Genomic DNA, 27,429 nt, shown 5'->3' with positions numbered 1-27,429 from the left:
CATTATTACAAAACAATTGTTACACATTTTTTCGCACAATAATATGTATATAGTAGCTGTTAAACTGAATCTGGATATTAGTTTAGTTTTCATGAATATTAGATAACAAATACCTAACATACCAGGTAATCATTACCATAAATTTTATAATATATTCATTTTTGAAAGCACCATTGCTTATCTCACTTTTTTATAAAAGATGAATTAGGATCCACCTCGTATCTTGAAGATTCGCGACTCCGCTGCTGTACGACAAAAGTCCGGTTATGTTATTTGTATTTATAAGCACAACGTAAGACATTTGTTTCTTTTTTTTTGGTCGTCAAAAACCAGCTCCAGGTCATTTCAAGTCAAATGAAAAATGACATTGAACTTGAGGCCATCAGGTAACGTTTATTCGATGCAAAGAATAATACGCTTTCGTTAGTTTTGTAAAATGCCAATGACTTTACACGCACTGAGTGAACCAGGAAGCTGTAAGGCTTAGGTGCCAGACACGAAGAGAAAAGTTTGTGGCATAGTATTTGTTCCAGAGCGAGTCTAATAAACCACCTTTCTATATAAACTGATTAACTCTTCCGTAATACCGCAGACTAAAGAAACGTTCCAATATGCTACGGTACTCACTGATTTTATTCGTCTTAGCCTGCGGGTTGAGGATAGCGAATAGCCAGACGCCCGTTATCTCGGGCTGTCCGAATCGTACGCCCGTCGAAGACTTCGATATCAATAAGGTAAGTTAGAGAAGGTAGCGATCAACAACTTATTTTGTTATAAATACGTAATAAGATAGCGTTACTGTTATGCTTGTAATTCGTTGTTGTTTGTTTGATTTTGGAGATATTTGAGCGAAGTTAGGAAAAGGCTGTTTGTACCAACCTCAATTACAAACTAATAGACAAGAATGAAGGCAGTCAGTATCAGCTCATTGGTTCTTTTTATCTGATTAAAAAAGTGGGAACTAACCGTCATTTTTATAACGCACTCATGACTCCAAATTGTAGAGTGAGATTTTACTGAAACGGGACCTGAATCTTGGACTCTCTAATTCACAACCCACTACCCTATCTACTAGGTTACACTCTACCCAGACTCACTGTTGACTGTAACAAGTACAATAATTATATATTTCTAACTTAAGGGCAAATGTTTGGGATTGAACATAGAATGTCTTAACATGTATATAGACGTGTTTGTTAACTCATAGCACGCTGAAGCAAACAACAGTACAGTTTGTATGATGATTTGTAACTAAATACAGATTAACAAACACCAATACAATGTATTCATAACCCAACTGATAACTTATAAATAAAGATTAACAAACATTAACGCACTGTATTCATAACCTAATTAATAACTTGTAAATAAAGACACTAATACAGTATATCCATAACCCAGTCGATAACTTGTGAATAAAGACTAACAAACACTAATAAAGTCATGACGTTAGACAAACACGCAGGTTCGAGACGTCTTGATAGAAATGCATAAAAAACCCCATAACCAGGGTTCTTTCGAAAGGTGGACCTTTCTTCTTCAAGGGCAAACTGGAAATACAGTAATATGGTGTAATCATGACACAACTGATAACTTGTGTAGAACGATTAACAAACAAGAATACTGTGTATTCGTAATACAAATTCATAACTTCTAAATAAATACATTAATACAGTATATTGATAACCCAGATTCATGATTTTGTGATTCATGTAGTCTGATTAAATATATATGACAAACTACAGATCTAATCAACACTAACTACTGTGTCTATGATCGAGTAGAGCTTTAAGAAATACTTTTATGACTAATATATATATATATGTAACCATGACAACAATTCCTAATCCATTCGAGCAAGTCTGTCAGTCGGTGTTTAGCACTAATGAAATCCATATATACTTGTGTATATACAAGTTTACCTCACTGCACACTTTAAAAACAATGTTTTTGTCTATTCGTAACTGGCTGACTACATATTATAGCAAGCATACTATCACCACTATGATACTTGAGTGTTCTTATGGCTTGTTAAGCTTCAGACCTTATAACTCTAAAATCTGGTATTCGATCCTTTCAGCAGATATCACGTAGCCAACCCACAGATGATAAAATAATCAGACTAATCAAGCAAAAGCTTGAATACTTTATTTTTAATTTTTAATGTAATTTTTTGAATGTATTGAAAAATGTTTTTCACTGTTTTGGTTACAGACTTTATCAAAGTTACACAATAAAGCTAGGTGGAAATAATTTAAAGTTCCTTATATCTTTTAAATTTCTTATACATTTATTTTGTAATAAAAAATATAGTATCATTTGCAAATTCCCATTTGTAAGTTTTCACAGAAAAAATAAATCTAACTCATTGTCGTTTTTACGACTATAAACCAACACCTTGTTTTTCGAATAAAATACCAAGTGAAAGTATTTTTACAAGCAAAATATATTCTGATATAAACAATATCTTGATTAGCAGAACAGCGTTTTAAGTTGTTTATAGCTGTTATTGACTCATGAAAAGTATTCAGTTCATATGATAGAAACAATAATAAAAAAGTAATTACGTACCAAAATATACTGCAGAATTTTTTTTTTACAATTAATTATTTTCTAATTATAAAATTCACGTACAGAAATATTATATTTATTTTTAAACCTACTCTGTCTGCACTCTCTCCGACATGAACAACATCGACAATTTGGGATCGCTGTACATGAACGTTAGGGGCCTTTGACCTGGACGCTTTGAAGGTGTGTTGCCAGAATGTTGTACAGGTAGAAAACACCAGTAGGTGTGTGTGTGTATATGTGTTAACCACATAACGATTTACAAAAGTTCCATTAATATGTATATAAAATGCTCCGTTATTTTCTGGCACATTAGGAGTTCTACTGTTGTTGTTTTCTTCATTTCAAATGCAATAATAATTTATTGATCTAATTTCTTACAGTTCCAAGAAAAATGGTTTGTGGCGAGAAGAAATTATCCCCCTTTTATCCCTTTGCAAATAGTTGGTGGTTTTTGTCAGACTATTGAACTGAAGGAACAGAACAATTCTTTTTCGTTAATCAAAACAGGAAGAATTTTGTAAGTATATATATATATTTAATGATGTAACGTATATATTCAGTGATGCAATACGTTAGAAATAGTATTATCTTGGAATTCGGTCTAGAAGTTGATTAATGGCATTAACCAACACTATTTAATATATATACATTTAAAAAAAAACCATCCCGTTAGCTTTGCCTTAATACATTACGTAAAGACATATCCTTGTCAGAACTAAGCGCCGGTCAGATAGCAATGCATCAAGTAAGTAAAACTTTTCGAAAGCAGCAAAAGCCGTAGTGCCCTAGGATACTTAGGGGCTATAATCCTCCCTACTAAACGCAGACTACCAAGTAAAGTTATAATGTGTGCTATCACCTATTACAAGACAGAACTAAAATTGTCCCAGTGATATATATTTTTGTTTGTATAAGGTATTAAGTTCATAATAAAATGTAAAATGGTAAATTGTGTATGTGAAAAGGCTTCAGTAAGGACTGGAAATGAAGTAATAAAGGTGTACTACACTGCATAAAATTAGGGTAGTATAATAGTATTAAAAAAAACAGTTGGTGCCTTACTGTGAAATAAACTCCCACTGGACAAGCACACCATATAAATCACTGTTTGTCGAAGGTATATATGATGAGAAGGTGTTTTACAGCCAATATCTTAAGAATATTTATAGTTTGGTTGCGTATAGTGTTAAAATCTCTAGAACGTAATGAACTGACTTGTGTAATTTTAAAATATTATTTAGTTTACGATTGATCGCAAATAGTGAGAAAGACTTTGGTGAAGGACATTTACGCCCTGCATAACCAAGTGGTTAGAGCGCTTGACTCGTTATCTAAGGGTTGGGGATCGAATCTTCGTCACACCAAACACACTCACGCTTTTGGTCGTGGTGTCGTGAAATGCACACTAACTCTCACTATTGGTTGATAAAGGAGTACCCCAAAAGTTGCCGTTGGGTTGTGACGACTCTGGTCTTACACTGCTTAACTAAGAATGGCTAACGCAAAGAAGCATCATGTAGTTTTGCACGATATTAAAATAACCAAGCTACCTGCTTCAGCTAACCTTAATTATAAAGTGATGGTATAAAGAGAAGGCAGCTAGTCACTAGATCCCACTGCCACTTTTCGGACTTCTCTTTTTCCTCTCAGGGTTGAAAAGTAAAAAAAAAAGAAAGAAATCCACACCCACGACCTTTAAGCTACGAGTCGAGTGCTCTAACCATCATGATGCTTAAGATCCAATAACTTACGTGATTTTAATAATCCATTATAGCATCCAATAACTTCATCAGCAACTTCTGGGAACATACTTATAAAGTTATGTAATCGACCATTTACAAATATATATACTTGCAGGCTTTATAACCGTTTCCCTATCTTGTATTCATGCAGTTCATGAAATACGATTTCACGTTTTCCTTTTTTTTTAAAGTGTTTCTTTTCTACCATTTATTTTTTGTAAAGGAATTTTGTCAGAAATGATATGCCAACTTTCCTTACCACCGTCGCCTGTTAAACATATGGAATTCTCCCGAAATTAACTTGTATATCCTTAACACTCGCTTTATAATCTAGGTAAGAGCGTTTGAAGACTTGCTGTTTGATTCATGTGAATTTATTACGACGATCTACAGTGAAAGTATCCAGTGATTTTGGTCTCTGTGGATTTTTGAAGTGTTCTGAGTACCTTGGCTTTTGTTGCTTTTATAGAACCTTGCTAAATTAGGGTTTTGTGGGTTATTTGCTTTGTTATTTATTAAGCTAAACGCAAAGTCCAGTCTTTAAGAAAAAGGAAGGGCTTTTATTATTTCAAATGAAAGTTATACAACATACATATTTTTACAAAGTAAATGGAACCATGCGATAGGCCTAACTCAGAAATAAAATTAAACAGTCACTTGTTAATTTTTTTTCCTTACATGCCACACTAACTCCAAACTGTCTCATTAAATCACAGAATAGCTACTAATTAATTAACTCTTGTATTTTTTCACCATATATATCATGTAATTTAAGATGTCACATTAAATCTAGACACTTCTGGGCGCCATCAATATGCCATCCCATCTCTCTTCAGCAAACAGAACAAAAGTTAAAGTTTTAAAAGCATGTCCCACAATAATGTGTTAAGCTTAGTTACACTCCATGGTATTAGTAAACATCAGGTATTACACTTTCAAAAAAATACGTTGTAGGTATTGATTAATAGAATCGTATGTATAGAAGTATTTTAGGGAGTAGATTTTTCTTATAATATCATTTGATTTCAGGTAATACAATTGTTTTAAAATGACGTGATAGATATGCAGTAATAGGCTCGTAGAGGCATACATATAACTCAAATGCTCCAGTTTAATTACATACCTTTAAAGTAGGCATTAATAATGTAATGAAATTCAAAAAAACTTTCTAATTGTATTTATTCATATGTCAAAAGAAAATTATACCTAAAACTCAGCTGTTTAATATAGTTTTAAAAATAAGTACTATTTGTAAATAAATCCTGTCAAAATTAACAAATAGCCACTAATCAATATACCTGGAGAGATCAACTGTTCCATTTCAAAAATCGATGATAGTTTTAACAAAATTATAATTATCATGAACTAATGGAGTATAAATGACTTATTATTTAAAAACTAACGATTCCAAAAACACTTAGTGTTTCAGAAAATAGCAATAAATTAGATATCTAAATATATAAAAATAATTTTGTTACCTATAACTTAATAAATCTTTAATGATTATACGAGGTCTGTTCAAAAAATACGCGGACTGTTTGAATTGCGCAGCTCCAGTTGGTTCCAGGGGAATCCGCTTGGTATCGCTAGGTTCGCACAGATCAGCTGATTACGACGCCATTTCCCGATTGCAGATATCTTCATTTGTGTATTAGCTACGCGGTTTTAAGTGAAGTGCGATTTTTTCGTTTGGCGGATTTCAGAATGAATGACCTGAAGGAGTAACGACTTGCTGTGAAATTTTGTGTTAAACTTGGAAAATCTACAACTGAAACTTTTGCTATGCTTAACACGGCTTACGGTGATGTTGCTATGAAGCGTACAGATGTTTCAAGTGGCATGAACGTTTTAAGGATGGTCGACAGCCCATTGAAGATGATGAGCGTCCTGGACGTACTTCCACGTCAACTGACGACACACACGTCGACAAAATCAACACCCTGGTGCGGGCAAATCCACGTCTGACTGTCAGGGGAGCTTGCTGAAGAGTGTGGGATATCAGTTGGATCTTGTTACGAGATTTTGACCGAAAAATTGAAGATGCACCGCGTTGCTGCGAAATTCAGCCCTCAGAACTCGTGAGTTTTTGGCCAAACACTCGATCACTGTTCTTCCCCACCCCCCCTACTCACCTGACCTTGCTCCTTGCAATTTTTTCTTGTTCCCCAAACTCAAAAGACCCTTGAAAGGAAGAAGATTTGAGACGATTCCCGAGATTAAGGCAAATGCGACGAAGGAGCTGGAGGACATTACAAAAGAAGCGTACCAGGACTGTTTCAACAAGTGGAAACACCGTTGGGATAAGTGTGTGCGTTGGGGAGGAGAGTACTTTGAAGGGGACCCAGACCTGTAACTTCTAAATAAAGTACATTTTGTTTTATGACGCCAGTCCGCGTATTTTTTTTAATAGCCTTCGTACATATCAGAAATGATTACTAATAATTAGGATGTATCAAATGTTTAAAAATGTTTGAAAATTAGCAATTTTTTATTTAATAACGAAATCCTAGTAATGTTAACAATAATACCTATAAATAATAATAACTATACATTAATAAAGGTATTATGTTGCAGAAAATCCAACATGTGTTAAACAAAGATACAAATAACATATGGCACCCAAAGAACAATAGGATATATACATATTAATAGCTTAACCAGTATAAGACTAATTTCTCAGTTCATAACAAAACTAAGTAAATACTGTATAAGTAAAGTATTTTCATGTAATTGTTTATAGAATATTAAACGTTAATTATAATAAAAAGTTCTTAATCTTAGTCAGATGTGAACAGAATATTATGTAAGCTATCTACATCAATAATATTTAGAGTTTCACGTTCAATTTTGCGATCAATCTATTATTTTTAAGTCAAACATTAGTAAACATATAAGATCGTTGGAAATGCGATATTCGATAAAGTTTAACATCTGTGAAGATAGCTTATTATCTTAATACAGCCTGTGGGTGTTCTTATAGCCAAGTCAGACACAGTGTCAACGAGGAGAAGCGAACCGCTGATTTTACTGTTGTAAATCTGAAGAAATGCTGCTGTTCCACCGGGAAACATCAAAATTCAGAAACTAACATCACTTAATTTAAGTTTTTACTAATGTTTTTGTTGTGTTTTTTTTTTAATTATATCACGAACTAGGTATTTTATTAAGCAAATATATAACATGAAAAGTAAGCAATGGTTGCCAAGAACCAGATGGATATGCCTTATCAGAGATGTTCTACATTTCTAGCAAAGCCCAGGTTTTTTTAGGGTCATTGTATATTGTATGAACGTCAAGTTGTTTGTTTGTTTGTTTTTTAATTCCGCGTTAAGCTACTCGAGGGCTATCTGCGCTAGCCGTCCCTAGTTTAGCAGTGTAAGACTAGAGGGAAGGCAGCTAGTCATCACCACCCACCGCCAACTCTTATGCCACTCTTTTACCAACGAATAATGGGAATGACCACCACATTATAACGCCCCCACGGCTGAAAGGGCTAACATGTTTGGTGGGTCAGGGATTCGAACCTGCGACCTTCAGATTACGAGTCAATGAAAGATAAAAACTTATTTGTCTTTCATTGCAAACTAAAGTAAATTAAACAGCTTTGAATTTAGAAGAAAATATTCAAAATTTTTATGATTTCCTCAGACAAGGCTTCAACCTTTATTCTTAAGCCCTTTTTGAATGGATATTTCCATAGAATATACAGATCAAGATGGCTTCACTACACGTACCCACAAAACTAACTTATTACTATACTCAGAAAACAGTTCGAACCCGCGACCCTCGGATTACGAGTAGAGTGTTTTAACCACCTGGCCATGCCGGGCCTGTAACGAAAGGTAGAAAATTGTACTTCTTTTTTTTTGCCATAAGAAACATAAAAATTGCAATAAAACACGGAAAGGTATTTGAAAAGACAAATTTATTGTTTTCGAGAATTATATCAATAATCAAATTAGATTGGGTCCGACCCTCTCATGACTTTCCCCCCATCATCCTGTACCACTGTATCAAGTTGCATTAATTTGGTAACTTTTTTCGAAAATGAATAGGAGATCAACCCTCTTAGAATTTTCCTCATTTGGTGACATGTATCAAGTTTAATGGTGATTGATCAGGAAATGTAGAAACATCTGAGAAATAGATACACAGAGATATTAGCGTTTATTTAAAAAGAATATTAGGGTTCCCCTCCACGAACTTTCCAATGTCATCCTAAATCTGTGTCAAATTTGATGTTGATTGATCAAGAAATGTGGAAACGTATAAGGAACAAATAGCTTAAAGATGTGAAGAAACAGACACAAGCTTAGCATTGTATATCAGATAGGATTAATAAGACATTTAAATCAAGTACCTTGCAGGAGCAACATAAAGGGTTTCAGAATATTCTGTGCAAGTAATCATTATAACCTATACAAGTTACGCCTATTATAAACGTAAGCATCTATTTGAATAATAGTTAATTAATTAAACTTTATTTATTCTATCTAAAAAGTATTTTCATTTAGTGAAAGACAAGTGGATTATCGATGAAGCTGTTTATAGATTAATATAAAAACTTATAATTTTTTTTTCCTGAAAATTTAGACCTATAACTGATGTTATCAGTGTGACTAAAGACATCAAATTTCCTGATAAAAACTCTCCTGGTGTTATGAAAACTAACATTTCGGGTGAGTAATATAATTCATGTATTTATCTACGAAGCTATTTCTTTGTTTATCTATTTATATTCTAACCTTTCGTCTACTCAACCAGGTATTTTTATGTGTATATTTATTTGTGTAAATAATTATAGGAAACTGATGTCCACCAAACAGTTTACCTGGTTGAATATTATCTGTACCTGTTATACTTCGTTTTAGCCTAGTTTAGTTAGTATTTCACCCTATTTACAACACTCCCATGAAAACGTTTTTCTTTCTCAAAATATTTTATGTGTCATATAAACTACGCCATATAAAATTTATGTACGAAAAGTACAATAAGTGAAAGTACATTAAAATAAAGTTTCAAAGAAAATAAGTAAAAGATGTAAAATTAGAAACAGATTACCTTCATTTCTCGAATAAAAATAAATTGATCCCAATATTTCGGCCACAGATCTATAGAAATGAGCTACAGTTGATTAACTTCTCATGCATAAGATAGTAGTATGGCAGGGACTAAAGACAGCCAGTTGCTGAGGCATACGATAAGTATAACTTTAATCACAGAACATAAAATACTGATACTATATAGAATGAGCAATTTATGTTCTATAAAGAGCTGGTATCACATAGAACATAAACTGCTCATACCATATAGAACATAAAGAGCTGGTATCACATAGAACATAAACTGCTTATACCATATAGAACATAAAGTGCTTGTGTTATATGTTTAAAATTGACAAAACTTTGGAATTTTACTGCATACCTTTTGATGTAGCATGACTCATTAGTTATGTATGTATACCTTGTGTAAGTTCTAAAACATATGGATGAAGGAATATAATACCTTATTTATGATTAAGTAATATGGACATTGCATTATGTTTACCAAATAATTCAGTGATATTAAATGTTGGAATTAAGTAATATGGACACTGTATTATGTTTACCAAATAATTCAGTGATATTAAATGTTGAAATTAAGTAATATGGACATTGTATTATGTTTACCAAATAATTCAGTGATATTAAATGTTGGCATTAAATAATATGGACATTGTATTATATTTGCCAAATAATTCAGTGATATTAAATGTTGGAATTAAGTAATATGGACATTGTATTATGTTTACCAAATAATTCAGTGATATTAAATGTTGAAATTAAGTAATATGGACATTGTATTATGTTTACCAAATAATTCAGTGATGTTAAATGTTGGAATTAAGTAATATGGACATTGTATTATGTTTACCAAATAATTCAGTGATATTAAATTTTGGGATTTTACAACTTTATTTTATATGAGCAACTTGCTTTATCTTTCTGCCGCTCATGAAATGATTAAAGAATAGATTTAGTTGTATAATGTTTATTACGTGTGATTCTCGTATTTTATTGTTTTATTATTATTATCGATAGTATAGACATCAGTGCAAGTTATAAAAGCAAACTAAATTCTTAAATATTAATTAAATTGGTAATTTTAACTATATTTAATGGTTACAGTGACAAATCAGTATAGTGATCCATTTGTAATATTATTAAGTGTACTTTACGGGAAATAATTTAAAAATGTTATCTACTCACCCGTTTCTTGAGGGCTAGCAAACTGATACCAATATATGAAGGCTTTAGTTCAGTGGCCTTGTGGCATTTGTCATACGTTAAAGTAGAGATGTATTACAAAGTGGCCCATAAATGTGACTCATCAGATTAAAATGTCTGGATTTTCATGATGTTCTTTTAAGCATTTCAGATATGGTGTATAAAAAATAAAACTTCAAAGTCTTAATGTTGCTTAAAATATCTCATAGTTTAGAAATATGTTATCGACCTTTCTATGTGTATACATGTAGCATGTATTAATTTTATTTTAGTCTACGGTAATAGGAAATGTAAAGTCTAATTTTTACACGTTATGTACTTGACTGTGGTAGTATTTTATATTTGAGATAGTAGACATTTATGTTTGTATTTAAATATTTACAAAATTACAAGCTGTTTGCAAGCGTTTCACACAATTCAAACAAAAACTTTTGTTCGGAGAGGAAAACTTGTTTTTATATTTTTTAACATTTTTTTAAGTTTTCAGATTGAGCAACTCCAGTCTTAACATATTTGATCTAAACTATAATATATATAATGAAATCCTATAATGTAAACTTTTGGATGCTTCAAAGTCTAAAATCTAAAGTAAAGATTCTTTTTAAAGTCTATAATCTAAACTATGCGTTACTTCTAAAATCTATGATTTAAACTATACGTTTCTGCTAATCCATCTTTCGCCTGATCTTTACCCTAATTCTTTGGATAGTCAATTTTTTTAAAACTAATCACAACTGCTCTTGTTGGCTTAAGAAAATGATATGGGACCACTTGAATAGAACTGGAAAATCGTCTACTTAATTTTTAAAGCAAAACTATTAATAACCTATTTTGACAACATCTGTATCAAGCCGTTCAGACTTCATAAATCAAATATCTACGACTTGCTTCATTGTTTATGAACTTAGGTCTAATTATAAGTTAGCTATTTTTTTATTTCTAGATACTAATGTCCAACATAATTATTAATTATAAAACGAGTCAATAATTAATATCTATTATTATTATTTTTAAATATTACCAACTAGTGGATTCAACAGATAGCCTGATGTGGCTTTACTATATGAAAACACACAAACTCACATTACCTACTAGTAATTATAATTCAGGGATCATACAGTCTAATAACGATAACATAAGTTGTATAAACTCTACAGTTTTCCTGTAGCTAGCCTTTACTTCTGTATAAAACAACTTTCATTTACTACCCCTATATGTTTTCAAGAAGTTCATATGTATAAGAAAAATCTCATTTACAAAAATATTATTTTCTGTGGCTAGTTTAACTTGCTTGCACTAGATGAAAAGTTACTTTCGTAATAAAGTTTCAAGGAATGTAGACAGCTCCACTCGTGAGTGACTGAGCAAGTTAAGAAATTGAATTATTTTTAAAGTATAAACTATTTTCATTAAATTTGATCAGGTTTATATGGATCTGTAATTTGTACACAGATTTTAAAAACATAAGTAAATGTTCAAGCAATTTTTATACATCTATTGTTCAATATTGATTTACACGTTCTAGTACTGCATTTTACGGAGATTCTTTATTGTTCTTTGGCCTCTGTGCATATAAGCTTTATGATGTCATAAAGCTAAACTTAGTGAATGAAAAGCTTATTTCTACGAACAAATGCTACTGTTTCTTACTTAAATGTTAAACAATCCTGTTAATAAATGGATTTTTAACACTATGTAGTATTTGTAAGAAGATTTTTAAAGAATATTTTTAACATGTTTTTACAGCAATAAGCGAATCTCAGATAGTTGTACTGGACACTGACTACGAAAACTATGCTGTTCTGTCAACCTGTGATTATATAAAGGAACTTAATACGCGGTTAAGTGGTAAGCAAACCTTACTTTGTATTATGTCATTAGTCTGACAAACGTAATATTTATATGTTTCCGTACGTAACAGTTTTTGATGAGTTTTTAGTTTGAACGTTGGTTTACTGACGCTATTCGATATGTGTAAGTTTTACTAAAAATAGTAAAAAAAAAGTCGTTTTACTCAGTTACTCTCACATTGAAAACTAAACTATAAGCTCGACTGATAGAGAAATTCATGTGAATCATTAAACCGTATAGAGATATAACTAATCATATACAAATGTTTTCAGAAATATTTTACATTTTGTCGCGAAAGACAACATTGGACCAACCTCTTCTAGAGAAAGCCCAAGCAGTAGTCCGTGAGGTAGCTCCAATTACGATTTTAATACCAATTTTCCAAAGTTGTAATCAGGAATATCTTCAAACAGCGTAATGAATAATAAAGGTCAAGAATAAAATCGATAAAATCATAGAGTAGTTTTTTGTGGTTTGTAGGCTTAATACATGTAGTAAAATCGTATATTTATAAACTCAAAATAGCCACTTTAATAGATTTATTATACTTATCTCTTATTTTGTCTACGTAAGATGTGTTTTGAAAGCATAATTTCATACATGTGAGTGTACCATTATGAACTTTTGTTTGCACATGTGAATAAATTTACATATATCTGTAGGTTTGTTGTTTTTCATTATTTCGTAAATACTGTGAGTCATGAATGAGTTTCAAAATGTTTAAGAATTAAGGCAGATGCCAGAAAGAAATACTTAATTAACTAAAGTTTTGGTTCACACTTTTTCTCAAATATAACACGTTTCCACACACATTAGTTGCATCTTATGAGGTTTTGAAATTGATTACTATAAATTTACGTCACACATTATGTTTTCCTGTCCTCATTCCCTCTAATTTTTCTATCTAAGACAAGTTTAAGGATAAACACTTCTTCTTCGCCAGCTTCAACGATTCACACAACATCGGTAAGTTTTCTTGTGAATAGAATTTCCGATAGACTTTTGACTGATATAGTCTAGTTGGTAAGTGTTGGTATTGAGTAAAAAGCCGATAGCTTTTGGAAAATAACAGATAAATGCGAACCCGCCACCCTCAGATTACGAGTCGAGTATTGATTATTGATTAGCTGTTCTTATTTCAGTCATTATTAGCTACCACAGTACTGTACCTGATAATTTTCCTTCAAATTATATTTTTGTTTTGCAATTCATTTCTGTTTCTTGATTTGCTTGTGCAGTCTTACCCCTGACTCAAACATGTTTAGTAGGCAACTGCGTATACCCAAGTTTAAAATGTTTTTAAAAACCTGTAAATATTGTTACACATATGTGGGTTATAAGTACAATGTCAAGAATCTTTGAAAATATCAACCCTGATAATACACAGACATGTGTTAAGAATTTACAGTTTTACTAGAATGCCATCCTTTCTTTTAAATCAATTTTATTTTACATTTTTCTTTACTTCTATGTCATACAGTGCATTTACTTTGAACTGTTCATATCACTTGTTTTTAATATTAGAGGTAATTGCTATAATCCGAGAAATTTTGTTTACTTTCAAAATGGTTCATTAGTCGTATTGTACAATAGTTTACCAATATTTCTGGAAAATGTCAGGTGTAGATATAAAATATTATAAAAAGCCCTTTTAGTAATACTTTCAGTATGCATGCTAATAACAGTTCAGATTTACGTTTATTTTCAAACAAAAAAAACTTATTTACGAAGTGGGCCCAGCATGGCCAAGTGGTTAAGGCACCCGACTCGTAATGTGAGAGTCGCGGGTTCGAATCCCCGTCGCACCAAACACGATCGCTCTTTCAGCCGTGTAGGCGTTATAATGAGACGGTCAATCCCACTATTCGTTGGTAAAAGAGTAGCCCAAAAGTTGGCGGTGGATGGTGATGACTAGCTGCCTTCCCTCTAGTCCTACACTGCTAAATTAGAGACGACTAGCGCAGATGAGCACTCGTGTAGCTTTGCACGCGATTCAAAAACAAATAAACATTTACAAAGTGATCTATGATTACATAAAGAAATATTTAAAGGACTGAAATAAATAAACCCTTCATTTTTCAACACTCTTATGTCACCCACCCCCAGTGACACAGTAGTGTGTGTGTAGATTTACAATGCTAGAAACTGGATTTAAATACCATTGGTGGGCAGAGCACAGATAGTCCATTTTGTAGCTTTGTGTTTAATTATAAACAAACACTATTATCTGCTCTATATTTAAAATATGTGCATCATGGCGAGTAATTGTTTTATCTACATTAATATTTCGTCCAAAATTATCGATAACAGTATATTCCATTAACTATAACATACCTCAAGTTAACGTAACATGTTGAATTACTTTGCTTAATTATTTGGTTCATGTATAATTTTAATCTCTAAAGATAACTTTCTTTAATCAGAAGCCATTGATATTTGTAGATATCATTGCCTATGTCTTCTTTCTTAATTACCTTCAAGTACACGAACGTAAAGTTATCACATGTGATAATGAAAACGTGTAATTGGCATTACTTGATAGGTGCTCTATATCGAAAATATTGATTTCTTTCTTCTAAGAAGGCTGATTCCTGCCCAATTTGTTAGTGTTCGGGACTGTGAAACTGGAGTTTCTTCTCTCTTCCCCCTTACCACCAAAACAGAATGACTGTCACAACACTGTGGGTCCGTTTCCATTACTCAGTCTAACAAACTTAGCTCAAGAATTGGTGGCTAGTGGTGTTTACCAACTACCTTCCTTCTAGTTTATCATTTCAAAATTAGCGACTGCTAGCACAAGCAACCATCTAGTGCCTTTGCTTGAAATCCAATAAACAGACAATTAATCTAAGATATTTCTGATATGAATTGGTATACATATGTTTGTTTTGTATAATAAAAAAAAAGCCGAAACACTTAGAGAACGCTGCACTAATTGAAAGAATCTTAGAGTACAAGCTATAATGTAGGATATAAAATGTACCCTAGGTTTGAAAGTGACTAGGAAGTAGGACCCACATTGCGGTGGGGAAACACCGTTTATCAGTCTTAACCTCTATTCGCCAGTTTCACATAAAGAAATAAAATAAAGTAAAGAAATAGTAATAGAGATTAAAATAATAGTCAGAGAAATAGAAATTAGGAGAGTGAGATGTGGGTGCTCAGGCTCACAATGTCTCACATCTATATCACCCTTCACTGCCTGGAGACAGTTGTGAGAAGGTGATTGCTCTTCAAAGTAAAGAAGAAGAAAAATTAATTGAAAATAAAATACTACAATTTGGGGGGTAAGTAAGTTAAATATACTTACCTCTTGATGTTAGCATTCCAGAAATTTTAAATAAAGTTATTAGACTGTTATATAACAAATATAATAAAAATTAAAGAAATTGTACTAAAAATTATTAATAATTGATTTTAGTTGTGAATAGGTCGTTTAACAGCTTGGCACTACTTTATGCAGATGTACCACATATAAAGGCTTGTTTTGAGCATGATAGCTATAGTGGACTTAATGGGTGATGGTTCGGAGTTGTACTAGTTAATTTTTATAATTGGATGGGACCCTTCATAATAGTATAGTTTGTTTACTGGGCCATCAGTTCGTACCTTTCTACCATAAAGTGGGCTGGAATGCCAATTTCGAGAGGTAAGTTTATTTAACTTACTTATTACCCTAAATGGTAGTATTTTATTTTTTATGTTTCAGTTATTTTCTTCCTCTTCTTTAGTTTGGAGAGCAATTATCTTCCCACAACGCTCCACATCTATACCACCCTTCACCACCTATTGCTATTCCCTTACTTTATTTCTTTATGTAAGACTGGCGAATGGAGGTTAAGACTGATAGACGGTGTATCCCGACCGCAATGTGGGTCCTACTTCTCAGCCACCTCCAAATCCTTGGGTACATTTTATATCCTACATTATATCTTGTACCCTGGGATATTTTCAATTAATGCAGCGTTTTTATTTTTATTTTATTTTTGCTTCTTCTAGTTTTTAGTTATAACAAACTAATATAATTAGTGAGTGGTCTGGATTTACTGTTTTAACGAAGTCTTTCCTTTTGATTTTTATCTAATTTACTTAATTCTATCGATACTAATATTCTCTAAAAATATGTATACACGAAACCTGTCTAAGGCGGAATCGGCGGGATCGAGTAAAATTTCCGGCTCAGATAGTGAGCATGCATTTCCTTAATTATATATAATTTTTGAACGGAACGTTATACTTGCTTGACTCAAGGGAAGTAAGAGGTTTCTCTGTGTGTGTTTTCTTAAACAAAGTCACATCAGGCCATCTGCTGAGCCCATCTAGGGGAATCGAACCCCTGATTTTAGCGTTGTAAAGCTGTAGACCTACCGGTGTACTAGAGGGGATCTAGACGTTTCTGCATAAAGTTATTATACTGTTTATGCTACATTTATTAAGACAAGAACAAAGAAGAGATTTAAAATATACATAAGTACACAAATCTTAATCAAATTTATGTGAAGAAAGTGTCCAATTTTAAGTGTTTCGTTTTTTTAATGTGTTTTCTCATGCAGTTAAAACAGAACGCCAGTGTATGGCCTTTTCATGAATTTCTGCATACAATTTGATAACGTTAATATAACTTAACACTTGTGATAAAGTATAAATTTCTATTTCCTCACTACCTTTTTCATTTTGTTCATCTTCTGAATGTCTCGCACTGTTGCCCTCCAGTGACTCAGCGGTATGTCTGCGAACTTAAAACGCCAAAACCCGGGTTTCGATACCCATGGTGGGCAGAGCCCAGATAGCCAGTTGTGTAGCTTTGTGCTTAATTCAAAACAACAACTCTCACACTGTTACCATCTTGCGATTCTATTATAGATTTCAAATTAGTTTCATCAGTTTCTGTTAAAACATTCTTGTCAACGTTCACAGAATCATGTGCATCAATCTTCTCAATCAGTTTGAATTTCACTAGAATCGTCATAACAAACAACTTTTAAAAAATGAGGGTATTCAGTAGCTTTTTTAAAAAAATGAAGGTATTAAGTAAATTTTCCCTAAATTTTAAAATTGGAGTAGAATTCACTAAAGAAACAAATATATTTCTACAAATCATGAATCCAATTTAAGTAGTGACGGCAGAAAAAAAGAACAGAATATATTTAACCAATACTTACTGTAACAAAATGTCCAATAATTTATTAATATTTAAACAAATTATTAATTAAACAAGAATTTATCAATATTTAAAGAAATTATTTATTAAACAAGAATTTATTTATATTTAAATAAATTAATATGGAATTAATATTTAATTCTTGAATAAAAAACATTTTTTCCGCCTTACTCAGGTTATAATCCTGCTTATTGATAGATGAGGTAGGTGAAATTTTCCGTCAGCGTTACGCAGGATCCGCCATATAGAGGGCGTTTTATACGAGAAATCTTTAGATAATGCTGCAAAATTTTGATATTTCCGGCTTGTATAGGTTTCCACCCTGTGTGCAGTTTTCGGCTTAAACAGTTTTTACTGTACATGTACGTTATATTTTTTTCAAATATGTATAACTACTTTCTAGTATTAATTTACTGTTGGACTATTACTGAAACAATTTAGATGTGTTTACTTACTTGCTCGTTGTGGAAAGATATTTTAAGTTTATGGTGGGTGGATACTGATATATTAAATAATTATTTTTGTAACTTCAAGACATATGGGATTTGTCAAGTCATACTGAATGTTTAAATTAACTTTTATCAGATTAGTACTGAAAAGAACAACGTTATGAAAGCGTGCGTTACGAAGTTTGGCGCAAATGAAGGATTCTGTAAAACATTATGACAGTGAGGTCTGGTTTATCCTAGGACCATTGCTATATTAAGCGCAGGTTTTTCGCAATATAGATATTCGAATTTTAAGAAACTTCTGTGTCAACAAAATGACTTTACTGATTTCATGAATTGTACCATGTTAAGGTACGATAAAAGTGTCAAATCATGCAAAAAACACGTCGTACAGAACATTACTTGAAACGCAAAACAAAGAAGTGAAGTCTTGTTTGCTGAGAAACCTTGATGATTTTCAAGAAACGTGCTGAATGTAAAGTTTTGGTAATTAATGCAAGTCAAGCGTACAAATAACTTCGGTCTTCATGTCCAATTCGTTTTTCTATAAAATGAGTTTTTTTTCTTTTTTTACTCTGAACCTGAAGTAAATAGTTCCAGAGAAAAGCAATGGTAATCATAAACAGGTCTGTAATAATGGATAACGTTTGTTAAGCATCGTGATAAACTTTTATAAACAAAGACGCAAAAATAAGATTTGTTTTGTTTGTAAATACAATCAATTAGCAAGAGAGAAATAAAAAATACAATTAGAGTCCTAAATCTTATTGTTGAAAAACAAATAAAGTAAACAATATACAATTTAGTTTTATTTTGAGCTTACCTACTGATAAAATATATTTTAATACAATTTAATTTTAGTACCACTTTAAGTTGTTCGATAAGTCAAGAAAAATGCTCAAAGAGCATAAGTAATTAATAATATATAGAAAAAATAATTTATCAAAACATTTCTCTAAAAATCAGTTATCACTCACAAGCTCATAACAAAGGCCAGTGTTATCTTGGTGTACCATTATGTAGGTTGTCAACACGGTAAAATTAATACCAACCAAGAGTAAATTAAGGAGTTCACAAATTAACCAAGTTCTAACATTAAGCTACGTTACTAGATAGCGCTAGATTTTACGCTACAAATCTTGAGACATTCGTACAGGTTGGTATGTGTAAACTACATGCTTATGTTATCTCGCCGAGGACATGTCGTAATTTCCTGACAATTGTTTTCTATTTTTCAGAAGCATATTCTTATTTACAAAACTTATCTTTACTCAAAGCTTAACTAATTGTTTTTCTTTGGTGTATCATTCTCTGCAAATGAGCTACAGTATTTTAAGAGATAAAATTATCTTTGAATAAGGTTTCTTCCTAATAATGACGTAACGATGCTTAAACCTCGTAAGAAATATGCATATATTTTACTTTATCACTCTTTCATACTACTTGCTTTTAGAATACAAGTTTTTTTTACTTTAAAACCGTGATTTAGAATGATCCATACGTTAATACGGAAAACACTGCTATTTTAGCTTACATATCACCTGAGGCCTTTTAAATTAGCAGTTTCTTTTTTCTAATATCGTTAAAGTAACATTGGTAGATTAATAAGTACAACATAAGCATCTAAAAACGGATAGTAATCATGTTTATATTGTTGTAAAGTCCAGCAAGTGACAAGTTAGTTTCACTGTGTGGTAATGATGTTTTCAATGGATTAAGTTATACTTACACTTTCTATTTAAGGTTTCTGTCACACGTGGAGGTATCTTGTAGGGTTACCAGCTATACAGGACTGAAAGGATTGGATGGAGTTGCGTAATCACTGTATTCATAACAATATAATTTCATCACAAAGCCTGACCTTCTACGTTGCTTTTATAAAGGTTTTGCTAAGCCATGCTAATGTCGAGATATCTCATGAAGCAAACATGTCCAAATTACTCATTGCCGCTAGTTTTATAAAATATTAACATTAGTAAATCAAGTATACTGAACATCATTTCTTAAGCAGTATTTTACACCTTTGTAACTATCCTTCGAAAGCACGTATTTAAAGGTTGTACACGACACTAATGTCGAACAAAAAGTTGCCCTTTTCATTCGATGAAGAATACGTATTATTTTGAAGAAAAAGGGACAACTTACTGAACAAATTAACTTGGAGTAAGAAAAAGTTCAGGCGCGGCATGACCAGGTGGGTTAAGGCATTCAATTCGTAACCTGAGGGTCGCGGGTTCGAATCCCCGTCACACCAAACATGCTCGTCCTTTCAGCCGTTGGAGCGTTATACTGTGAGGGCCAATCCCACTATTTGTTGGTAAAAAGAATAGCCCAAGAATTGGCGGTGACTAGCTGTCTTACTTCTAGTCTTACACTACAAAATTAGGGACGGCTAGTGCAGATAGCCCTTGTGTAGCTTTGCGCAAAATTCCAAAATAGGCAAACAAGAACAAGTTTATAATAATTACATAAATCCTACACCTTACAAGTAACATTCATAAACACAATATATCAAATCTATGGTTATTAATATTTAATGACTAAATAACAATAAAGTTATGCGCAGCTATACCTTAAAACAAATATTTACTTAAGTTAGTTCCTCTGTAACGTAACAATAAACTTTTGAGTTAAATCTTTTTGATGGGCATGGCAGAAATAGTCCACTGTGTTTAACAACAAACAAACATACTTAATGTAATACGTTGCGTCTAGCATGTGCTGCACAAAATAGTCTTTTTTAATAATTCAACATGCCCAAATTAATTAATTATAAACCCGTATATGTTCAAAATAAACAATTTTGGTCTGCAATCTTTCTAAACCAAAACGTAAACCTTTGCTTGAATAAAGATTTAGTTTATTTTGAGTCCTGCACTAGGTAGAAACAGTCCTGATGTTTAAATAATCTAATACGTTAAATACTGTATAGTTCCAAATATTGGGGTTTATATACATAGATTTTGATTTATTTTTCAATTATGAGATGAAATCTTTATTTTAGACCGAAACTTAATGGTCAATGTTGTTCTATTTTATAGTACTTCTAAATTCAGATCAGGTGAGATTGTTTAGGTTATTAAAATTGAAAGACTTTCAGTGGTCAAGTTTGATGCCTGAGAAAGTACTTTTCATCAGGTGATTTATATTCTACCAAAAATAGTTTTTGTTTTTACCAAATGAATAAGTAAATACTATTCAGTAGTTTACATGAGAATCTTTCTTGTTGTTTTTAAACATCATTATATGAGTAGTTCTTTTACGCTGCCTATTTCTTCTCATGCAGAACTTTAACCAAAACGTCAGGTACACACAGACATGCGCAGACAAATTATTCGAGTGGAAACGTGACCCTAAAGTTGAACTCAACATAATGAAGATTTGAACTATTATTGAAGTAAAAAGGTATATTAATTTTAATTCACTTATAATGCGCGTTTGTGTGTTTTTCTTATAGCAAAGCCAGATCGGGCTATCTGTTGTGTCCACCTGAGGGGAGTCGAATCCCTGATATTTGGGTTGTAAATCCGTAGACTTACCCCTGTCCCAGCGAGGGGGGAGGGACAATTCACTTGTAAACGAACAGGGTTCATTTACATAGTTTAGTCGTTTCTATTGACCTTGTTGTTCTCCTATACCATTTTATGTGTGTGTTTCTTATATAGTAAAGCCACATTAGTTTATCATCTGCTGTGTCCACCGAGGGGAATCGAGCCACCTGATTTTAGAGTTTTAAATCCGTAGACTTACCGCTGTCCTAGCGAGAAACTCATCATTGTTAATTGTATTAGTACCCTTTACCTTTTTATCTAAGAGCAAACAAAGCTAAACTTCTGATTTTAGGTATAGTTAAAGTATTTAGTGCTGTGTTTATATATAGTTTTCAGAGCTTTGTCAAATTTAATAACGATGCATTCAAACTTCTTAAGGCACACATTCCACTTATTTCTGTTTCAGATCGTTGTCGACATGTTCAAAATCAGCTGTAACAAACAGACAGATTAACATGAATCGTTTTGTTTTTTTAATTTTATTAAAATAGCAGTTGGGTTAATATCTAGTTGTAAAACTATGTTACCCACTTTTACTTTATACTACAATACTACATTGATGTCATAGATGTCGGTTGTCTTGATCCATGAGCTATACATCAAGTTCATTGTATGTCTTAAACTTAATACATTGTGACATTCAATAAGCATGTTACACATGCTCTTCTCACATAACTATACAGCAGTTCACTTAGATTTAAAATGTTGTACTCGGCAGAGTGTCGCCCAGTAGATCAGGATAAGTTTACGTATTCACAACACTAAAATCTGCGGTTAGTGAAAACCCTCGCGCTAAAAAGAATACAGATAACCCATTCTGTAGCTTTGTGCTAAAATAAAGAAACATTGCCAAATTAAGTGATTTTCTAGGGAAGTGAAATGTCATTAGCAAGCTACTAATCAGAAAGTTAGGTAGTAATAAGCGTTATCATACTGTCAGTAAAAAGTATAAACATTATTTCATTCCTTGGTTTTCAAACTCGTATTACTACTATCGGCAGCTGCATCTAAAAACCAGTTTACTTGTCTCGTTTTTCGAATATTTCTATAAGTTTTCTAAAAGGTTATCTGCGCCAACCGTCACTCATTTGAAATTAATAGATCATAGAAATTGAACTAGTCCATGGAATCCACCAATAACTTCGGACTACTCTTGGTCACTAAATAATTTGACTTTACGGTTACTCTTCTAACTCTCTAATGACCCAAAAGTGTGGAGAGCAGTTAGAATAATTTCCTATAATACTACAATAGAGGGACGGAAACATTGTATTTGAAGATCCATACTTCAGGATGACACCCATTGAGTCACACTTGGTCTAAATAGAGTTAGTAATACGCCAGTTTTTATACAAAATATAAACAACGTCAAAAATCGTACAGAGATTAATCACTGATATCTTACTGTTAAAAATTTCACTATAACTAAATTAACAAAACAAATAACAAGTGCACGTAAAAAAACAACCTACATACTTAATTGTAATAGCTGTGTTTATCACCGGATATTTTAGGCTACAACATTCAGAGCTTCAGATGGCTCACAGAGCATTACTAGGCTCTTTAAAAATAGGAAAATGCAATTTGAAAATTCCACGGAGAACATTTTTTCTAAAATACAAGGCAGTGTAATATAAGACAGTTTTAATATCAATATAAATATTCGTTTAATGTTAACATATTCAATTTTGTTTCAACAAAGAGCAAATTTTACTCAAGTATTCAAAATATTATTTAGATAACCTAAAAAGGCACATGGCGACTACAGATTGTATTTCGAATAAAATGCATGATCAACATTTTTAGGCTTCTGGTTCTTAGATCACTTTCATTACGATTTAGCTGTGCCTGAAATCTGTTGCTGTGACTGCTAACAATGGCAGCAAAAGTCAAGACCAGAACAATCAGCATAATCTTCGTTGTTAAGAGTACAATAATTCTTTTTGATGCAATACCAAACTATGAAGGATATATATGTAGTAAAATCTTTGCACCATTTTGGTCTGGATTTCCTACTCTCGGCTATTTTATTGGATAGTTGATACCTGACGTGATGTACGTTTAACTGTGTAAAATAATTAATTGTTCTGCATAACTTTCTGCAGTGTTCAGATGGCTGGTATAACGCGGTTTAAAAGTTTAATTATTTACTAAAAGGAGGAAGTTAGAGCTTGCTCACAAAATTTATTCAGTAACCTAGTAATTTATACAACACCAAATTATCTCGCTATCTGGAGAATATTCGACGAATGGTGTTATACATGTGTTCTCAAGATGTAAACAAATCGTAATATATGAAATTCCATCTTCCCCTGTGGGTTTTTGCAATGCTTATAGTTATAGCAAAATTAAAACACGTAGCAACTGAAGTACTTTATTTTTCGATTATTTTCTGCATCTTTCTATTTCTATTTCATGTGGATGTTGTTTTGTTTTTTCTTCATGATGCAGAGATAGAGACTTTGATGATGAACATGATGACCTTTTCTTCTTAAGAAAAAGACTGAATGGCATTGATATAATTTTACTGATGTTTAATCAGTTAGTTTTCGTTTTATAAAGAATAAATAAAATTAAACAGTAAAGTTTAGCACAAATCCTCAAAAATTGTTTAGTGCTAATAATGAAGAGGAAAAAATGTAATATATTTGGACATTGAATCGTAGTAGACAAAGGTTTTATTCTGGAAATACAAGGCTTATTATTTGTTGTTGTTTTTATAAGACAGCCTAAACCAGAGATTATTCGCTAAGCAAGAATTCTTGAAAACTAACTTTTAATATATTTTTTAAGAATGATACTGGAAGAAGACATCAAAATTACCAATCAGCCAGTTGATGATGTAAAAACAATATACATTCTTGGAAAACTAAAGAAAGTGTTTGAACAGTTGCAAAAAATTGTAGTGTCACAAAGTATGAGGTTCAAAGAAAGATAGCAAAAAAGGCTAAATATGTCATTTTATTTCATGTTTCAATTTCTCACATCTACGTTGTTATTGTAAAGGTGATCAGCAATCTTCGAACAGTATTACCTGTTTTGTAAGCTCTTCAAATACGACCTGTGATAGAACAGAACCTGTAATCTTTTCAGCATTAATAAACAAAATTACATTTTCCTAAACAAATATTCCTTGGATATTTCGCGTTCTTAAAACTACTGACCGCTGCTCCGAATACATTAAGCCAGATTATTAGTAAAAATGTTTAATTTTTACGACTATATTAACAACTTATTTTGAGCTTTAGCTCATTCTGGACTTCATAGCTAAAATATTGATGATTGTATGAACTTCTTTATTTTATAACCTGTTCATCCATTAATAGGTTAAACTTTGTCATCATTTTTAATTGAGTTAAATAATTTATGTTTAATCTGTTAACATCTCTCCCGAAAGTGTTGTTTTTTTTCCTCTCTGCTAAATGTTGGAACCAAATTAAGTATGTCTCTTAGATTCTCTTTAGATTCTTTCAATTAATGCCACAGGTGCACTGTCTACTGCAAGAATTGGTTTCAACGAAAATTTCTAATTGCTTCTATTTTATAAAGTATTCTATATGTAAACTGACTTCTTCTGAGATTCCGTATTTGTTGATTTTTTTAAATACTTCTACGAATAAAATAATTCATCAGTCCCAACTGCATTTTCTTGTCAACAAACAATTTACAAAAAAAAAACATTACAATGCGTTTGCTTTTAAAGAATACACTAACCATCAACTCTAGTATTCTCTCCCATGTTTCTCGTTCTATATAAATAATTATTCTATTACAGTTCTCTTCTACACTCATTTTCATTTTGTGTCCATGAATTGTCTTAACATTATTTTTGTTCATTTTTTTCTCTCTAAAGTATGAAAAGAAATCATCTTCTTCTACTTTTACAGTTTTGTTCTCCACATTTGGTTCATTATCAACTGTCGCTTCTGTCAGTATTTCCTGAGATGGCTCTAGTTATCAACGTATTGAAATTGGTTACAAATGTCTCAGGTACGAGACACTTTTAGTTGTGGATATGATATAAACGTGACAATCAATCCCATTACCTGATTATAAATAGCTGCTCAGGAAGTGGGTTCTTCTCATAATTGCATTCCATTTTATCTAATCAATAGTTCTGAACCTTGGAGGCTTCTCACTTAGTGAATTGCACATTGTGTACTACAGGGTGTTCGGAAAGTCACTGTGCAGTTTTGTAATCAAATGTTATTATATTTCAGATTTGATTTCAAGCCAGCAACTGATAGCGGTGTCTTAGAAACAAAATAAGAAGGATCCAGGCCTGTATTGATGCCAACGGGGGTCACTTTCAACATTGTTTATAATTGTCATTCATATTTACCTCCTGTATTCTACATTGAAACATGTCTGCTAATAAATATATAAGTGCACAGTGACTTTCCGAACGCCCTGTACAAAACGAACGATTAATCATGTGTGTCTCTTTGCTGTTTTTAGGCATCTTCTGTTTCCTGTCTCTCTTTTTCTACCGTCGCTCCACTTTCGTAACGCTGAGCACATACAATACATAAATAATTATTTTAATTATTGGTTAATTAGTATTTATTTTATTACTCCTCGGTAGGTTTTCGCTCAGTCTGACTTTTTACCTTGGCTAATTCTTATTTTTGAATTAATTGTCTTTTTTTTAATTTTCTGAATCACTTGTTCCGCGCATGCGCATTTTACATAGGTATGTTGTGCCTGCAGGTTATCAGGCGCTTGTGCAGTGAATGTTAGAATAATTATCGCGAATTTTAAACACGAAGTTAAAACAAACGGATTTAAAGTTAATAATTTGTAATCAAAGTTTTGCTTGTTAGTTGAATAAAATTAAGTTGTTTGTTCTTAGTTAAAACAATAAATTACACGCAGTATGGATGTAAATATTTTATATCGAGTAGATTTTATTTTTGACTTTTGACACAGTGGAACTGCCCTTTTGGTCTCACAGGCTTAAGTCCACTAAAGCCTCTAAGTATTCCAGCAGCTGCGGGAAAGCAGAGACAAGAACGGTGTGTTTACTTATTACTTTTTTTAACAAATTTAACAACCGCTAAAGAGAGTTACTTCGAGGAAAAAAAAAAGGGGGCCCAGCATGGCCAAGCGTGTTAAGGCGTGCGACTCGTAATCTGAGGGTCGCGGGTTCGCATCCCCGTCGCGCCAAACATGCTCGCCCTTTCAGCCGTGGGAGCGTTATAATGTGACGGTCAATCCCACTATTCGTTGGTAAAAGAGTAGCCTAAGAGTTGGCGGTCGGTGGTGATGACTAGCTGCCTTGCCTGTAGTCTTACATTGCTAAACTAGGGACGGCTAGCACAGATAGCCCTCGAGTAGCTTTGTGCGAAATTCAAACACAAACAAACATCGAGGGAAACAAACAACTAAAATTCAAGACTTTTTCAAAAAATATATTAAATGATTTGTTTATGTTTTAGAATTTTCGCGCAATAATAAAGAAGCAGTATGTATATACAGTCACATCTAATTATGAACTCATAAACTAAAAGGATTTTTAGGTCAACAATACTCAATGAGTTTCTCTTCTCTATGCGAATAATGAGACTTGTATTTTCTTGGCTTCAGTATGTGAAACCATGGATTTATAATACAACATTGTTAGCTACTATTTAACGTCATAACCATTGCGAAAGGCGAAAGTGTATATCTCAGCCATATTTAGCTGTTAGATATCACTATTTTACATTTGATGGATTAGTGGTAAGTAGAAACCAGCTACCCTTGCACTTCATTCACCGAGTGAGTGGCTGCCTCGAGCGAGTAGAAACGATGATGTCATAGTTCCACGAAGTGTCACTAGAGGCACGCTGCTAA

The 27,429-nt window shown here is 32.4% G+C and overlaps 1 protein-coding gene across 1 annotated transcript; it reads left to right on the top strand.

Annotated features, from left to right (window-relative positions):
* Nucleotides 1–257: 257 nt before the first annotated feature.
* LOC143247626 (lazarillo protein-like) lies at nt 258–13,056 on the top strand. Its single transcript, XM_076496005.1, has 5 exons — nt 258–734; nt 2,955–3,091; nt 8,910–8,995; nt 12,329–12,430; nt 12,706–13,056. Exons 1-5 carry the CDS (start codon nt 612–614, stop codon nt 12,849–12,851), a joined length of 594 nt encoding a protein of 197 aa, XP_076352120.1. The 5' UTR covers nt 258–611; the 3' UTR covers nt 12,852–13,056.
* Nucleotides 13,057–27,429: the final 14,373 nt, after the last annotated feature.

The sequence above is a fragment of the Tachypleus tridentatus genome, chromosome 1, assembly GCF_004210375.1.
Source record: "Tachypleus tridentatus isolate NWPU-2018 chromosome 1, ASM421037v1, whole genome shotgun sequence".
Taxonomy (NCBI): Eukaryota; Metazoa; Arthropoda; class Merostomata; order Xiphosura; family Limulidae; genus Tachypleus; species Tachypleus tridentatus.
The sequence above is the reverse complement of the archived record's forward strand: the minus strand, read 5'-3'. Positions and strand labels throughout refer to the sequence as shown.

What these genes read in the sequence shown, in the direction of transcription:
- LOC143247626 (XM_076496005.1), top strand. Translation starts at nt 612, where the DNA reads ATGCTACGGTACTCACTGATTTTATTCGTCTTAGCCTGCGGGTTGAGG. An exon ending in AAGACTTCGATATCAATAAG is followed by an intron (nt 735 to 2,954) that starts GTAAGTTAGAGA and finishes AATTTCTTACAG; the next exon opens with TTCCAAGAAAAATGGTTTGT. An exon ending in ATCAAAACAGGAAGAATTTT is followed by an intron (nt 3,092 to 8,909) that starts GTAAGTATATAT and finishes CTGAAAATTTAG; the next exon opens with ACCTATAACTGATGTTATCA.